Source organism: Peromyscus eremicus, chromosome 1 (assembly GCF_949786415.1).
Source record: "Peromyscus eremicus chromosome 1, PerEre_H2_v1, whole genome shotgun sequence".
NCBI lineage: Eukaryota > Metazoa > Chordata > Mammalia > Rodentia > Cricetidae > Peromyscus > Peromyscus eremicus.
In genome coordinates this window covers 183,469,000-183,486,111 of record NC_081416.1, presented here as the reverse complement: position 1 = coordinate 183,486,111, position 17,112 = coordinate 183,469,000, and the positions used below count along the sequence as shown (strand labels likewise).

General features: G+C 52.4%; 2 protein-coding genes across 2 annotated transcripts in view; both read left to right on the top strand.

The window, feature by feature from the left end:
* Positions 1–674: 674 nt before the first annotated feature.
* Positions 675–7,770, top strand: Myadm (myeloid associated differentiation marker). The gene is given in 4 exon segments (XM_059244059.1): positions 675–785; positions 3,264–3,351; positions 6,786–7,135; positions 7,137–7,770. Coding segments are annotated over 2 exon segments (957 nt in total). The 5' UTR covers positions 675–785; positions 3,264–3,351; positions 6,786–6,787; the 3' UTR covers positions 7,746–7,770.
* Positions 7,771–14,251: 6,481 nt separating this feature from the next.
* Prkcg (protein kinase C gamma) overlaps positions 14,252–17,112 on the top strand; it is a 28,257-nt gene continuing 25,396 nt past the window's right edge. The window contains exons 1-3 of the mRNA XM_059244049.1: positions 14,252–14,692; positions 15,046–15,077; positions 16,007–16,089. Of these exons, the coding sequence (XP_059100032.1) occupies positions 14,523–14,692; positions 15,046–15,077; positions 16,007–16,089 (285 nt within the window). The 5' untranslated portion in view covers positions 14,252–14,522. The remainder of the gene's footprint in view (positions 14,693–15,045; positions 15,078–16,006; positions 16,090–17,112) is intronic.

Here is a 17,112-nt window from a genome sequence, read left to right as displayed (position 1 = left end):
CTCTAGGAAGACCCCCCCCCCAAAAAAAAACCCCACAGAAATCTGGTCTTTATTCCTTGGGGGTGGGGCCTCACTAGTCAAGGTTGCTTGCTCAGAACTCCTAAAAGCTCAAGGCCTGGCATCCTAAATTCCTTTCTTTTTCAGGTAGACAAGACCCTAGCTCACAGACTCCGTTAAATTGAGAGGTCTGGTCCGAAATACGCTGCCACTTGGGTGTGTAAGATTTTTTTTTAAATCCTGTCCAGCGTTTGGGGGTCAGATAGACAAGGACAGAAGCAGAGAGAAGGAGAATTGAATGAGGGGTAAGACTAGGCGTGGGGACCCGAGCTTGCGGGGGAAGGGGACTCCATCTAAAACAAACCGTAAACATGTAGGTTTCTAAGGCAACGGCATTCTCAGGCCTACCCTGGAGATTTCTTTCTAGAGCTATGTCAGGGAGGATAGCCCCTGGGAGCCCCCGCGCCGCCAGCTGCTGTGTCTTCCTGTTTTGTCTCCACAGCAACGGTGACCTCAGCCCTGCACCCCCTCCCTGGTTGGGCCAGGGAGCCACGACACTCCAGTCTTTAGAGAGGCGTGGTGTGACACTAGCCCCGCCTTGGGGGCCGACCAGGGATAGCCCGAACGCAGGGAAGATTCCTTTTCACCGCCCAAGCCAGCCCCAAACCCCGCCCTCGGCCCCGCCCCCGCGCGCTCCCCAGCCGGCCAACTCCACCCAGCCCTAAGACCCTTCTTCTGGTCTGCAGCTGTCTTTCTTGTTTCTGCTGCAGACGCCACTGGCTGTAGAGGTGAGGCTGCAGGGACCCCGAAGGGAAGGAGTAGTGGCCCAAGATCCTTGGGTCTAGAAAGAGAAGTGGGCAGGGATTCAGATGTCTGGGCCCCTAGAAACACTCCGTTTGGGCCAGAACTCTCTGAGCTCATACAGGTCTTACATGGAGAGTGGGCACCTGGGTCTGAGGTAGGACGGTGGGGCTTGGACCCCTGAGGCTGAGAGAGGTGGGATGGGATCTGGAACCGTAGATCAGACCGAACAGGCTTGGGATCTGGACTTAGATGGGTCTTGGGGGACGAGGGCTGGAGTTTGGGGCTTAGTCTGGAGGAGGGCAGGCGTCTGAATTTGTTCTAAAGGAGGAGGGATTGGGCTCTGAACTTGGACTGAAGGAGGCGGGTGCGGTTGGGATCTGGCCTCTTGGGTTTGAGGACCTGGAGAGATGGAGTACAGATCCCTGAATATGAGGGGAGATGGGGCTCTTGGATGCGAGGCTTTCATCTGGTGCCCAGAGGTGCTCAGGAGGGGAGAAGTCCTTGGTGTGACCCTCCTTCCAGAGGCCTTATACGGGCACTTGGAGTGTGGGGGGAGCTGGGGAGCCATGTGGGATTAGGGCTGTGTCCACCGCTGGTGTGGGGCGTGGCCGAGTCTGAGTCTGGGAGTGATGGATGACTTCAGGAGTGTAGCTAGGGAGACGGCAGCAGGGGTGCTGGGTGTGGCCCAGAGAGTGGAACTAGATCTAGGAGGAAGCTCAAGGGGCGTATCCTCGTCCTGCCTAGGTTTAGGCTGAGCATTCCTTAGCTCTGACTTGAAACGGTGCTGGAGACCCTCTGGACAGCCAAGGATGTCATCTCTCTTAGGCTCTCCCTTTCTTTTCTTCCTCCTTTCCTAACCAACTTTCCTCCAGACCGAAGATTTATGCTCTTCCCTCCTCCTCCTCCTCCTCCTCCTCCTCCTCCTCCTCCTCCTCCTCCTAGTGTTTATGGCTGGACAGTAGCCCACTTTCTTTCTTTCTTTCTTTCTTTCTTTCTTTCTTTTTTTTTTTTTAAAGCAGGGTCCTTTGGTTGTCCTGGAACTTGCTGTGTAGACCTTGCTGGCCTTGTACTCGCAGAGATCCTCCTGCCTCTGCCTCCTGAGTGTTGAGATTAAAGGCGATCAATAGCCCACTTTTTATAGTGCCGGATGTGAGACTAGTCCTGGCTTCCCATTAACCAAACGCAGTGGGATCTGAACCGGATTTCTGCCTTCCTGTGACCCCTACCAGGTGCACTGGAGGCCCTAGCACTGACTGGAGAGCCTACATTAACGGTGTGTACCTAATTCTAGTTTGGCAGACTTTTATAGCCGGAAGCAAGGGAAGCGATGTGTCCTCGAGCTTAGCAAGGCGATTTGAAGAGTTTTAAAGCAGTTTCTGTCTTGTAGTCAGAGAGTTTCATTCCCCTAACCGCATCCCCACCTGGTATTGGGTATCGGAGGTTGAACCTAGTCAAATACTCCACCTTCCTCACCACCCCCCGCCCCCCCTTTTTGTCTTTTTGTAGTTTTGGCTTGTCTTGAAGACTATGGCTACAGGAAAGCCTTTAATTTCCAATCCTGCTTCTCCTGGGGTTCTGGGAATACAGCCCCGCGCTACCAGGCCAGACTCATCCGCGTTCCGTTCGGGACTCAGAACTAAACAAAACAAAACAAACAAACAAACAAACAAACAAACCCCAGCACTTGGGAAACAGAGGCATGCGGATCTCTGTGAGCTCAATGTCTTCACGGTTTACATAGCAAGCTCTAGGCCAGCGAGGGTTACATAGTAAGAGCTTGTCTCAAAATAGACTTTTAAAATATATTTACTTTGCAGAGGGTGGGGGGCGCACGGACTACAGGGCACGTGTGGAAGTCAGAGAACAACTTGTGGGAGTCGTTCTGCCTGGCTCCCAACTCACACTTTTCAAGGAACCACAAATCGGACCCTCCCGCCTTCTCTTAGAATCCAGGATTCACCCCGCCCCCGCCCCACCCACACCCAGTTTCCAGCCAGGGTGTCCTGGAGAGGGGCGGGCAGCCTCTGAGTGGGCCTCGAGGGTCTTGGCACCACCTCCTGGTCCCCGCCACATTGCCCTGGCGGAGGCGACTTAAAGCCCTTATAAGGAGCGGAGACGCGGGGCCAGGCTGGGCCTCCCGCCCCTGCAACCACCGCCCAGGGATCTCCCTCGGCCGACTGCCAGGCTGGGGCTAGGTTAACATCACTCACGCCCCTAGCGGGCCTGAAGGCCGGCCCTTTGTCCACATTTGCTTCCACTCCGCCCACGGGCAAGTCCTAGGGGAGGAAGGAGAGGGCGGTGCTTCCTCGGGGTAACCTCTGAGACCTCGCTCTCCGGCTCGCCGCCAAGTATGCGTCCCCACAGGGAGACAGGTCCCAACTGTAGAGTCTAGGGCTCGGGGTCAGCGTGCTGCGAGGGAGGACTGTCTGGAGTTCCGCCCTGACTGCCTTTCTCCTCCTCAGGGCTTCTGATCCACCTTTTCCAGGTACGCAACCTTCTTCGTCTTTGCAGCGGGATCTTTCTCCTTCCGGTCGTCAGTTAAGACAGCAGGTGAGTGTGCTAGTTCTTGAGGGTGGAGCGGCTGCGGTCTGGACTGTAATTACAGTTCTTGAAGGTGAAGGGCTGGGGGAGGGGAAGCCCTAAGTTTCTGGGAAGAGGGCTGAGGTTCTGGACCGAGAGTCTAAGAGAGGAGGGTCCTATTCTGAGTCTGATGGAAGAGGGCCTGGAGCCTGGATCCCTGAGTCTAAGAGTGGAGTGCCTGGAACCTGAACTTTGGGGGCCTATGATAGGACTGGTGATTCCTGGGTCTGCCTAAGGGAGGTTGGCCAGGAATACTGAACTGAATCTACAGAAGGAAAGGGCTAGGGCCTGGATCTCTGGGTATGAGGGAGGAGGGAATGGTGCCTAGATTCCTGGATCCTGATACAGAGGGAACCTGAAAGGATTCCAGAGGATAGAATCAGTTATCCATGTGCCTAAGAAGTTTTATCCAGGAGCTGGCTCCTGTGTACTTTGGGAGCTGTTCTGGGACAGTGTGAGCTTCCAGAGGTTAAAGCCTGCCCTTTTGTCTTTCCATGGGCCTGACCTTAGCATGACTTATCCTGGGGGAAAGTTATGAATAACTTATGCTCATCTCAGGGCACAAAATGACACACTACGGCGTGGTGGTGGCGCACACCTTTAATCCCAGCACTTGGGAGGCAGAGGCAGGCAGATCTCTGTGAGTTCGAGGCCAGCCTGGTCTATGGAGTGAGTTCCAGTACATCTAGGGCTACATAGAGAAACCCTGTCTCAAAAACAAAAAAAAAAAAAAAAAAGGATGACAGACCAAATAAACTATTAACCCGAGTACAGCTTACAGCTTGTTGAGCCAATGAGTTGATTGGGATACTTGCAAGGGACTGGACATCACTGAAAAGCCCACCCCAGCTGGGGTAATGACTCATGAAGGATACATCCATGGAGCATACTGCCCAACTTGTAGTTAGCTGGGCAGAAGAGCCTTCCGACACCCCCCCCCCCCCAACTTGGTTTTTTGAGACAAGGTTTCTCTGTGTAGCTCTGCCCATCTGGAACTCTCTCTGTAGATCCACTTGCCTCTGCCTCCTGAGTGCTGGGATTAAAGGCGTGCACCAACACTACTGAGCTAAATGAAATATCCATATCTCCCCCACACCCCACCCTCACCCCCGGCTAAATAAACTATCCACCCCCCCCCACACACACATACCCCTCACCCCCACCCCATCCTCTTAACTGCTCAATGTTCATATATTCTTGTGGTGGGGCTTCAGCTTTGGGAAGGGGCCTCATATTAAAACCTTGTACTTTCCGAGTATGTTTCCTGAGCCTTGAAAGTTCCTATGATCTTTCTCCTTTCTAACATGTAATTATCTCTCTCCTCTCTCTCTCTCTCTCTGTCTCTGTGTGTGTGTGTGTATGTGTGTGCACCCCGTGGCAAGTGTATGGAGGTCAGAGGACAATTTTCAGAATTCAGTTCTGTGCACCATGTGGGTCTTGGGGATTGAACTTGGGTTTGTCAAGCTCTGTTGCAAGTTTCTTTGCCACATGAACTGTCTAATTGGCCCAGGTCTCTATGGCTTTTGAGTCATTTGAGCCTTTCCATTCCCTCCAGCAGCTGATGCTCAATTCAGAGGAAAGAATGGCAGAACTGAAAATAGCAATAAGGAAGTTTTATTTTCCTGGGTCTGGGAACTGCCTCCCCATATTTTGGGGGGCATCAGCTGAGAGGTCAGACAGTTAGCATCCTGAGGAGGTAGCTGGCATCTGATTCAAGTTCTGTGTCTAAGACAAGGTTTGTCAGTGGAAAAAAAAAAGTTAGTCCTTCTACCCCCATCCTATGTCTGGGTCACGGGGGACATTAGAAGGCTGAGAGGCATGTCCGGAGGTCCAGCCCTGCATGACTGGCCTTGAAAGCTAGAAATTTCAGTGGATGGGGCTGGGTCACTGAACAGTGAGAGCGGAGGGAGTTGAATTTTCCTGAACCTGAGGAACCTGTTGGCCAAGTCCCTATAGGAATTGATAGGCTCCATGATAGGAAAGAGGAAACTGAGCTGCCTTTGGTTTTTTTTCCCCCCATGTCTGAAGTAGGATTAGGGGGAGGATTCGTGAAACTTGAAAGAAGGGGAGAAAGAAAATTTGACGTTCCAGATCAGAGATCTCTGGGAGAGGAGTAAGTAGAAGGATGGAGGTCCAGTGCTCTGGTTAGACGTGGGAGCTGGAATGGAAGGTGGAATATTGGATGTATAGCGGCTGCTAATGTCTACCATAAAAGAATTATTTTTGCGGGGCATGGTGGCACATGCCATTAATCCCAGCATGGGAGGCAGAGGCAGGCAGATCTCTGTGAGTTCAAGGCCAGGACAGCCAGGGCTGTTATACAGAGAAACCCTGTGTTACATTGGAAAAACCAAAAAAGAAAAAAAAAATCTACTCGTTGGGCCTAAGGTTTGAGGAAGTTGGAGTCTTGGCTGTGGAGAAGCTAGAAATGACTGAGTTGCTGCAGAGTGAAAGGGGGAACTTTGTTCATAGAGCTTGGGGTACAAAGCCCTAGGTCACACAGAGGAGGAAGTGACATAACTCACAGGATCTTAGACCATAATCTTTTTGTTGCTGGGTTTTTTTTTTTTTTTTTTTTTTTTGGGCAGAATCTCATTCTGTAGCCCAAGCTGGCCTAGAATTCACTATTGTAACCCAGGCTGGCTTCCATCTCACGGTAATCCTACCTCAGCTTCTCAAATACTAGGATCACAGGTGTGCGTTTGGTCTATGCAGTGCCGGGATCAGAACCAGTAGGCAAGCATGCTATCAGCTGAACCACATCCCCAAAACCACAGCCCTATGTGTGTGTTTGGGGTGGGTCTGTATGTACTCATGTGGGGGAGGTCAGAGGCGACTTGGAAGAGGTGGTTCTCTCCTTCCACCAGGTGGGCCCCAGGGATCCAACTCAGGTTGTTCAGCATGGCTACAAGTTCCTATGTCCACTGAGGCATCTACTGGCCCACCATACTCCAGCAGTCAAGAGGTTGCTGAGTCCCTGGGGAGGAAGAGCAAGAAGTGCTGCTTTGGGTCTCTGGATTCTGAGTTCTCTCATGGGCAGATCTGGGATGAGCCTAGGACCTAGATGACCAATTCGTTCTTATAGTTTATAAACAGGTTCCTTTTTTTTTTTCTTTCTTCAATTTTTTTCAGTTCTCAGGGTTTCTCTGTGTAGCCTTTGCTGTCCTGGAACTCAATCTGTAGACCAGGCTGGCCTCGAACTCAAGAGATCTACCTTCCTCTGCCTCCTGAGTGCTGGGATTAAAGGTGTTTGCCACCACTGCCCACTGAGTTACAAGTTCCCTATTTTGAGACATATCCTTTTTAGAGATCAAGATAATTTGTTCCATGACAGATGAGGGGCTGGGTGTGTGGATTCCTCAGTATGAGGCCTTATCCAAAGGTTTGGGTTTTTTTTTTCTCAGCCATGCCGGTATCAGTGACCCGCACAACCATCACGACTACAACAACGTCCTCCTCCTCCACCATTGTGGGGTCCCCTCGGGCACTGACCCAGCCCCTGGGCCTCCTCCGCCTCCTGCAGCTAATATCCACTTGCGTGGCTTTCTCGCTAGTGGCCAGTGTGGCTGCTTGGACGGGGCCCATGGGTAACTGGGCCATGTTCACCTGGTGTTTCTGCTTTGCTGTGACGCTCATCATCCTGATTGTGGAATTGGGCGGACTCCAGGCCCGCTTCCCCCTGTCATGGCGAAACTTCCCTATCACCTACGCCTGCTACGCGGCTCTCTTCTGCCTGTCGTCTTCCATCATCTACCCCCACCACCTATGTGCAGTTCATGGCTCACGGACGGACCCGGGACCACGCCATCGCGGCCACCACCTTCTCCTGTGTCGCCTGTTTGGCCTACGCCACCGAAGTGGCCTGGACTCGTGCACGGCCGGGTGAGATCACTGGCTACATGGCTACCGTGCCGGGGCTGCTCAAGGTTTTCGAGACCTTCGTAGCCTGTATCATCTTTGCCTTCATCAGCGAACCATCCCTGTACCAGCAAAAGCCGGCCCTGGAGTGGTGTGTGGCAGTCTACGCCATCTGCTTCATACTGGCTGCCGTGACCATCCTGCTCAACCTGGGGGACTGTACCAACATGTTGCCCATCCCCTTCCCCACCTTCCTGTCAGGCCTGGCCTTACTGTCTGTCCTCTTGTATGCCACCGCCATTGTCCTCTGGCCCCTCTACCAGTTTGATCAGAGGTACAATGGCTACCCCCGGCGGGCATCAGATTCAAGCTGCGCGTATACACACCCCCACTCCGTGTGTTACTGGGACCGCCGACTGGCGGTGGCCATCCTGACAGGTGTCAACCTGCTGACCTATGTGTCTGATCTGGTGTACTCCGCCCGTCTGGTGTTTGTCAAGGTCTAAGGTTAGCAAGGGGCTCCCCTCCCCGTCCTTTAGGTTTTTGGTACCGTCCTGTTTCCTCCTCCTCACCTCCCTCCCATTTCCTCTTCCTCCTTACATATTCCTCCTGACTCATTGTTCTCTTTCCTTCTTTCGCTTTCTTCCCTTTCCTCTTCCGGTTTGCCTATCTATCTCCTGTTTTGCTGCCCTGAGCTGTCTCCACAGCCCTCTGCTTTACTTCGTTCATATTCCCATCCCCCTGGTTTCCCTGGGAGCCCTCAGAGTTCTTGCTTTCTCTCCCTCACCCCTCAAAGGTGCTGACCCCACACATCCCACACTCCTTTGCAGTTCTTCACCCCACGGGCCTCTTTCGGGCCCTCATTGCCAAAGCATGCCTGCCTGCCTGCCTGCCTTAGCTGTGCCTTAGTATGTGCGTGTGTGTGTTAAAGGGGTTGGGGACCAGGCCTATAGCGCACCTCTCCTTTAAGTTCAAAAAAAAAAAACAAAACCTGGAGGTCAATAATTCCCGGTAGCCAGGAGCCTTTAAGCAGAGAGTCTCTGCCTCTACCTTGTCACTCAGCTTTGCCTAAAATTGACTCTAGAATTTTTTACCAGGCTTACTGAAGACCCACTGCCTAGAGGATATCCTAGATGAAGCAAAGGATGGATGCCTTTTCTGAATTATTTTCTGTGCTGTCCAAACAAACAAACAAAACAAAAACCCACCAAAAATACCCACATGGTCTTAAAGAAGTATTTCTGAGGGACAGTAATGGTGGACCTCCATCTCAGTGTTAAAAATAACATGGCCTGCTTTAGCACAGATGGGAAAAAAAATGGCCTCTGCCGGCCTTAAAGACATTATTGGCCTCTTATTTTTTTTTTTTTCCTGAACATGAAGGCAAAAACCAAAACGACTAAGAAGCTATTTTTTTTTTAAGCTTTTGGGACGGGGACTCATGTAACCCAAGCTGGTCTCGAACTTAACTGTGTAGCTGAGGATGCCCTCAAACCCTTGGTCTTTCCTGTCTCCACCTCTTAGGTGCTGAGATCACAGGTGTGCTACCACATCCAGCTGTGAAGGTCATTCAAGAGGGACGTTTCTTAACCATCTTTCCTTGGGTGGGAGGGGGCGCGTTGTCAGGGTTGGGACGGCTTGTGTGTGCTGCACACGCACCGGGTCTGTGTGTCTTAACGTTAGTTGCTTCTTGTTGCTGCTTCCTGCTTCGCTGGGACTCACATGCATTACTTGGTATATATAGATATATATAAATGTATAAATATATATTTTATTTTTTTTTAATTTTCTGGAGCTTTAGGTTCCTCTAGCTCCTCCTGTCAATCATCCCTTCCCACCCCCCATCCATAATGTTCTTTTTTTAAAATCTCAATATAAAGATAACAGGAAGACTCGTGCTTTATTTATCATGGGTGGGGAGGGGGGAGTGTGGGTAGGTGGGTGGGGAGGGCTCCAAGAGAGCGTTGGGACCCAGATTATTCAGTTTTATGGCAGAAGGGGGTTGAGACTAAGAACCTTGGCCTCATCAGAAAACAGTGGCAGCGTCTGGATCCCCCCCCCCCCCCCCGCCTTCTTTTAAGACAGTCTCATGTAGCCTAGGCTGGCTTCAAACTCACTATGTAGCCAAGAGTAAATTCAAGCCCTGTCTCCACCTCCAGTGCTGGGATTACAGGTATGAGCTACCACACCCCGTTGTTTAGGCAGCGCTGAGGACGGAACCCAGAGCTTGGCACATGCTGGGCTAGCACTTTACCAAACTGAGCTCTATACCGTAGCCAGTTAGGTTTCTAAATTATTCTTTAAAACCGAGAGAGAGAGAGAGAGAGAGAGAGAGAGAGAGAGAGAGAGAGAGAGCTCAGAGGTTGGTTAAAAAGCACATGCTTCAGCATCAGGGTTTGCATCCCAGTACCCATGGAACAGGCTGAGCATCCTCTCAGGTTGGGGGACAGAGACAGGAGGATCACTGGGGATTGCTGGCTTCCTGCCTCAGAGTGAAGGAAGGTGATATGATACCCTTTTCTGGCCTCTATACCTACATTCACAGACATACAGACATAATGGTTTTTTGTTTGTTTGTTTGTTTTTTCAAGACAGGTTTTCTCTGTGTAGCTTTGATGCCTGTCCTGGATCTCGCTCTGTAGACCAGGCTGGCCTCTAACTCACAGAGATCCTCCTGGCTCTGCCTCCCGAGTGCTGGGATTAAAGGCATGTGCCACCACCACCCGGCTCATTTTATAATCTTTAAAAAGAGGGAAGAAACCAGGAAGGTTGGCTAGGAAAGACATGAACATGATTTCTCCCCCAGAGAGTCCCATGAGTACTTGAGAAATATAAGACACCGTGGCTTAGCAAGTCGTGCAGAGGAAGAGAGGAAGAGTGCTTGCTAGCATGTACGAGGCCCTAGCAGTCCTATCCCTAGCAACACACACAGAGATTCGGGAGGAAAAGCTCACCTTGGCAATTCAGAAATACAACGTCCTGGCGACAGAGGGGGTGCAGTTCAAAGTGCTGGAGTTCAGTTCATAGCACCCACACTAGCAGATCACAACTCCAGTTTCATGAGAGATAGCTCGCTCAGAGGTTGAAACTGCTGACACCCTCGGGCCTCCACAACCAGACACAGACACACAAAAGTAAGTTAAAAAAATACAGCGTCCAAGCTGGGTATGGGTTGCCCTTGCCTCTAATCCCAGCACTTGGGAAGCAGAGGCAGGCAGTGAGTTCAAGGCCAGCCTGGTCTACAGAGCGGGTTCCAGGACAGCCACAGCTACACAGGGAAACCCTATCTCAGAAAACCAAATATATATATATCCCAATTTGAGTGCAACAGTTTTCTCCAAAATGCACTCATTTCCCTGTGTTTCCCAGCACAGTCTCCTGACAGTTCATGCAGCACTGGTCTGTCTCCTAAGTATCACTCATAGCTGCCTTCTCCTTGACTATCCTCTGTACAACTTACCCTTGCCCCCGGTTGGGACCCACTCCATCCAGATCTGATCCTGCCCCTCCCTGCTGAAATTCACCTGAATATCATATACATAAAACACACACATAGAAATTCCAGGATCTGGCTGGAGAGACCGCTTAGCGGTTAAGAGTACTGGCTTCTCTTCCAGAGGACCCGGGTTCAATGCCCAGCACCCACATGGCAGCTCACAACTGCTTATAACTCCAGTTCCAGGCATTTGACACCCTCACACAGGCAAAACACCAATGCACATAAAATTAAATAAGTCGGGCTGGAGAGATGGCTCAGCGGTTAAGAGCACTGACTGCTCTTCCAGAGGTCCTGAGTTCAATTCCCAGCACCCACATGGTGGCTCACAACCATCCGTAATGAGATCTGGTGCCCTCTTCTGGCCTGCAGGCATACATGCAGACAGAACACTGTATACATAATAAATAAATAAATAAATCTTTAAAAAAAAAAAAAAAAATTAAATAAGTCATTAAAAAACACTCCAGGATCATATGAAATCCTTTTTTTTGCTCCTGTAACTTGGAAAACATTGCAAAATTTGGAAATGAATGAAAAATAAAAAATAAAACAGGAAGGACATGACTGCTCTTAGGTATGGTGGAGGTGAAGGTTTATTGTAGACAGAAGAGAGAGCATAGCCAGAGATATCTAGGAGAGTCCAGAGAGAATATGACCCTGAGCTGGGCCATGTGAGAAGAGCAGGGAGGGGGGAGGGGAGAACCAGGAGACCAAGAGGCCAGGAGGGTAAAAGGTAAACAGAAGGACCATGCAGCCAAAATAGCTGGATTATATAGGGAAGGGCAGCTGGGAGAAGGGCAGCCTAACCCCTGAGCTGGAGTAGTTTAGGGAAGGGATGAAGAGTTTAGGGAAGGGATGGAGTGTGCCAGCCAGACTTTGTAACAGGTAGGGACTGAGGAATGCAGGAGGAACCTGGCAGCTAGGTCTGCTTTGATATGTTAAATAGGCAGGTCAATCAGCCTTTTGTCCCAGGTTTGAGACTTAACAGGAAGTACATGGGAGAAGGGCCAGTTAGGACACATACTCATGGGGTAAGAAATGTCTTATGTTTTTCAGTGTTTACCAAGACCTACCTGCATGAATCCCTCTTCTCAGAAGGGCATTACACCCACTCCTTCCCCTACCTGGTTCAAGAATACCTTCTGGAAGACACCAGAAAGAACAGCTAGAGGGTTGTGGGTGCCGATCAGTTGGTACAAGGCCCTCGGTTTAATCCTCAGCACCTGAGCCCCCAGGCTGTGGTGAAGCATGCCCGCCCACCCAGCTTTTTTTGGGGGGGGCGGGGAGGTGAAGGCAGGAAGCTCAGATGTTCAAGGTCATCCTCGACTACCTAGCAAGTTTGAAGCCAGCCAGAAATACACGAGACCCATGTATGTATGTATTTACCAGACAAGAGTCTCATTGTGTAGCTCTGGCTGGTCTGGAACGTGCTATGTAGATCAGGCTGACATCACATTCACAGAGCTCTTTCTGCCTCTGTCTGAGATTAAAGGTGTGCAAGCCCCTATTTTAAAATACAAAACACACGCACGCCTTTAATCCTAGCACTCGGGAAGCAGGCGGATCTCTGAGATCGAGGCCAGCCTGGTCTACAGAGTGCCTTCCAGGACAGCCAGGGCTACACAGAGAAATTCTGACTAGCTTTCCCTCCTCCCGCCTCCAAAAAAAAAAAAAAAAAAAAAAAAAAAAAAAAAAAAAAAAAGAAGAAGAAGAAGAAACAAAACTAAACACAGCTGTAGCATCCAATGATCTGCTGTATTGATTCGGAAAAGCAGCAGAGGACGAAGCTGGACTCCTAGTGCCTTCCACCCGTCGCCGCGGAGAACCACAGACATTTAGAGGTGGCTTGCCGGGTGGGCAGGGAACTCTGCGTTCAGCGAAGGGTGCTTGTGAGTTGACTCGAACTCCTCCACCTCCCTTGCACCTTCTGGAATCTGGATGCAACCGCAAGATAGGCAAAAACCGCAAAGAAGGCGTGGTACTATAGACACCCTCGCCAACGCAGGGCACGCCGGGAGAAGTAGTTCTCTGTTGCTTCCCAAGAGTAGCCTGTACGAGGGCCTCAACTATAAGTCCCAGAGTGCACTGAGCTCGACAGCCTCTGGCGGGCCAGGGTTCCCCTTGGCCTATGAACGGCTTCCTGCCAGATCGGACCCATTGGAGTGCCAGAACTTCGGAAAGGGCGCACCGTGGGGCGTGACCTGGGGGAGGAACGCAGGGGAGTAAACTTGGGAGGTGTATAGGGAATCCCAGGGAGACACAGAGTCAGAAGCCCCCACCCAGATAGAGAGTCACAGGGAGACACGTGAGACCCCAGAGACAGAGTCACAGAGAGATCCAGAGTCAAAAATGACACAGCTAGATATTGTCATAGGGAGACATTGAGGGGGCAGGCCCTCAGAGATGGAGAGTTACGGGGAGACACAGACTGGGGACAAACCTCCAGAGACGGAGCTGTAGGGAGAGACATAGAGAGGAGAAGTCTCTGAGACAGAGACGGGGAGACACTGGAGGGAGTCTCCCTGAGACGGGGCGGTCACAGGGAGACACTGAGGAGGGTCGAGATTCCCCGGGAGACAGAGTCACCGGGAGTCACCGAGGAGGGAGAGTCTCCCAGAGACAGTTACAGGGAAATGGGGAGGGCGAGGAGACCACTAGAGACAGAGTCACAAGGAGTGGGGGAGGGATGCCCAAGGACAAAGAGGGTCATGGGGCCAAAAAGAAAAACCCTGAGTGGGTCAGAGAGAAAGGGACAGAAGGAAAGAGGCACAGGAAAGGAGGGACAGGCAACTCTTCAGGGAGAGCATCCCCTAGCGACTGCAGGGGAGAAATACAGAAGCAGAGAGTGACGGACATCGGGAAACGCTGGACTTAACTGGCAGAGGTGAAACAAGGAACCCAGATTAGTGGAGAAAAGACCGGGAAAGGCAGGGAGATGGATGCGAAAACATTTCACCATGTGGGGCATGAGGAGAGACGTGAGCAAGAAAAGGAGAGAGGCAGAGAGGGGGGACCAGAGAGAGAACACAGAGGAAAGGAGAGACAAGAAGTGGGAGAGAGAGGAGAGACACACCCAGAGGGAGGCATGTCAGTAAAGCCAGAGGCTCAGAGAGCGATAAAAGAGCCCACAGCGCCACGGAGAGCGAGACACGAGCCTCTCCGTTCATCCGGAAGTCCTTAGCACTCAACACAAAGTTTCTTGATTAATGTAATATGGCCAGAGACACACAGATCTAGCCCAGATTCAAGAGCCATGCAACTGAGTGGGGAAGAAGATGGGGCTTTCGGGGCCAGGATGACAGGCTGGAATGTCTTTGGGGGGAAGGGGGATGGACAAGACTCAGAGGACGTCCCCTCCCTGCATACCGCCTGCGGAATGGGTGTGTGCACGTGGAGAGGAGGGAGGGGCATCTGTCCTGGGCTCTGGGGGGGGAGGGGGCGCCTTTAAGCTGAAACCCCGCCCCCTTGGTCGTCATGGCAACGCCTCTCCCCCACCCCCCCCCACCCCCAGCTTCTACATTTCAGCAGGTGCCGGGAGCCGGAGCTCCCGCCGCCGCCCGTGCCTGCGGCTCCTCGGTGCCCCTGCCTTCTGCTCTGACCTCACCCGCCTGCTCCCGCCTCGGTGCAGCCGGTGCCGGGGTGCCGCTTTCTGCCCTGCGCTGCGCACCGTTAGGTGCCTCGCCCCTACCCTTCCCATCTCTGAGTCTACGGAGTCCCCCTTTCCCGTCCACCTGTTTCCTCAGAAAAAGGGCCAGATCGTGGTCCCTGCTGCGTTCCTGGGGCCATGGCGGGTCTGGGCCCCGGTGGAGGCGACTCAGAGGGGGGACCCCGACCCCTGTTTTGCAGAAAGGGGGCGCTGAGGCAGAAGGTGGTCCACGAGGTGAAGAGCCACAAGTTCACCGCTCGTTTCTTCAAGCAGCCAACCTTCTGCAGTCACTGTACCGACTTCATCTGGTGAGGGAAGCGCGCTGGGGGAGAGGGCTGGAGAAAGAGGGGACTTGGGGGCCCGTCATGTCACACTGGCCCCCAAGCGATTGAGCAGAGAGGGGCTGCAGCCCCCACTCCTGGGCTTAAGGATGGGGGGGGGCGAAGCCTGGGTTCTTGGGTCTGAGGGAGGAGGGGCTGAGAGCTGGATTCCAGGGTCCAAGGGGAAAGGAGCTGGGACTAGAATTTCTGGGTTCCAGTAGAAGGAGCCTGAGACTCACTCACACACCTGGGTGAAGGTGGGAAGCCAAAAACCTGTCTTGCAAAGGTGGGAGGGCCCTGTACCCCTCTCTGCACTGACCTTAGATCCTTGATTCTTCCAGGGGCATTGGAAAGCAGGGCCTGCAATGTCAAGGTAAGAGCTGGGACCTGGACTCCTGGGACCCCCGAGGGTGGAGGCTGGGGCCTCACAGCTGAGGCGGCTTGCACACGTGTTCTGTGGTCCCCAGAGAGGCGCGGGGGAGCCCTGGGCGGGGGGTGTGGCAGAGACACAGCCTGTGGTGGGGAGGAAACTCTGATGGCAGGGCCACCGCGGAGGTGGTGCTGGGGGCCCCTCCCTCGGCCGGCTCCAGGTGGGGACAGATATTTGGAGAATCTGTTTCCATGGGAACAGGGAGATTTGGAAAAGGGGAGCCGAAGGGGGGAAGGGGCTCGGAGATGCAAAGTCAGAGCCCCCCTCCCAGACTGCCGTTGCTATGACAACACCATCCATCCTAAAGCCAGGGGCAGGCCGGGTGGGGTCACTAATGGGCGGGTGGGGGCCGGGCGAGGGGGGCGAGTCCTAAAACACCAGCTGCCACTTGGCTGAGAACAGAGTGACTCAAGGTGGGGGGCGGGCCGAAGCAGCGCCCCCAGACTCACTTCTGTTCAAGTTGCTGCTCTCTGCTGTGTCTCAGGATATTTCTGTTGTTTCTCTTCAAAAACCTGTCTTCCTCTCTCCTTGCTTTCCTCTCTCTCTCTCTCTCTCTCTCTCTCTCTCTCTCTCTCTCTCTCTCTCTGTATTCGCACGTGTGCGCATTAGGGGGTTGTGTCACTGTGTTTCTCTGTCTCTTTTTGTTTTCCTTCAAGTCTATCTCTTGGGGTTCTGGGTCCTGCTCTCTCTGTCTCTGTGTCCCTCTCCATGTGACTCTTGGTCTGGGTCTCTCCTCTGTTTTTCTCTCCATTGGACTCTCTCCGTAGGAACTCTTCTTTTTGTGGTTTTCTGTGGGCTGGATGTATTGCTCTGAATTTGTGTCTATTGGGGGGTCTCTCCTGCCTCGGTGTCTCTTGCATTCTCATCTTTAGTCTGCAGCTTCGTGGTTCACCGCCGATGCCACGAATTTGTGACCTTCGAGTGTCCAGGCGCTGGGAAGGGCCCCCAGACGGACGTGAGTGCCCAGACACCTGGTTCCTCCTCCTCAGGCCATGTCCCCGCCCTCACCCCCTCGGCGTCCGTCCCAATTTCTCTTGCTATTTTTAAGGCTGGGAGGGGAGGGGGGCTGGAGAGATAGGGAGAGCTAGTCTGGCCCAGATTCCTTGCCCTTGGCCTGAAAAGGGGGACTGAGAAGGGGCCTGGAAGAGGCTAGGGACACAGGTGAGGGGACAGAAAGGAAGCAGGGGTTGAAGGGACCAAAAGCCATCATTGGAAGGATGAAGTTGCCTTCGGCCGAATCCATGCCAGTACCGAAATAGTAAAATAGGTAGAGAGAATCTCAGAAGATGGTCAGAGATGCAGGAAAAGAGAAATTCGAAGCCGGGCGTCATGGCACAAGCCAGGTATCCTAGCACTTAAGAGGTGGAGGCAGAACGATCTGGAATTGAAGGCCAACTTTGTCTACATAGCAAGTTCCAGGCAAGCCTGGATCTAACTGTCTTAAGGGTGTGTGTGTGTGTGTGTGTGTGTGTGTGTGTGTGAAATAGGAAGTGGTAGAGATAAAAGATGTTTAGATGTTTAGGGAGACTCAGAGAGACCCCACAGTACACAGACACCATGCAGTCGCACACATGAATGCACTCAGATCCATATCCACCTTGCCCTGACCCTCTGCACAGCAGGGGCTGATGAGCACAGTCAACTCTGGGCACTTGTTCCCTTCCGCTCCTTCACCTTTTCATCATATCTCTGATTCTTTCCCTGTCGAAAGGGGCTGTGATCTCACAGTGACCAGTGGAACTGCCTACGGTAACAGAGATGTTTTCTTTCCGTGGCTGCCACCAGCAGCCTACAGCTGGCACAAAACAGGGATGCGCTGAGAAGAAGAAACCTAAAGGACGGTTTTGCTCAGATTGATTTAAATTTGAACAGCTACATTGCTGAACGGGGTAGCATAAATCCAGAAGTTTCCAATCTTATGTTAGCAGTTCAGCAGAGTGTTTCTTCCCAGAGTTTGATACAAGGCAAGAGATGGTCA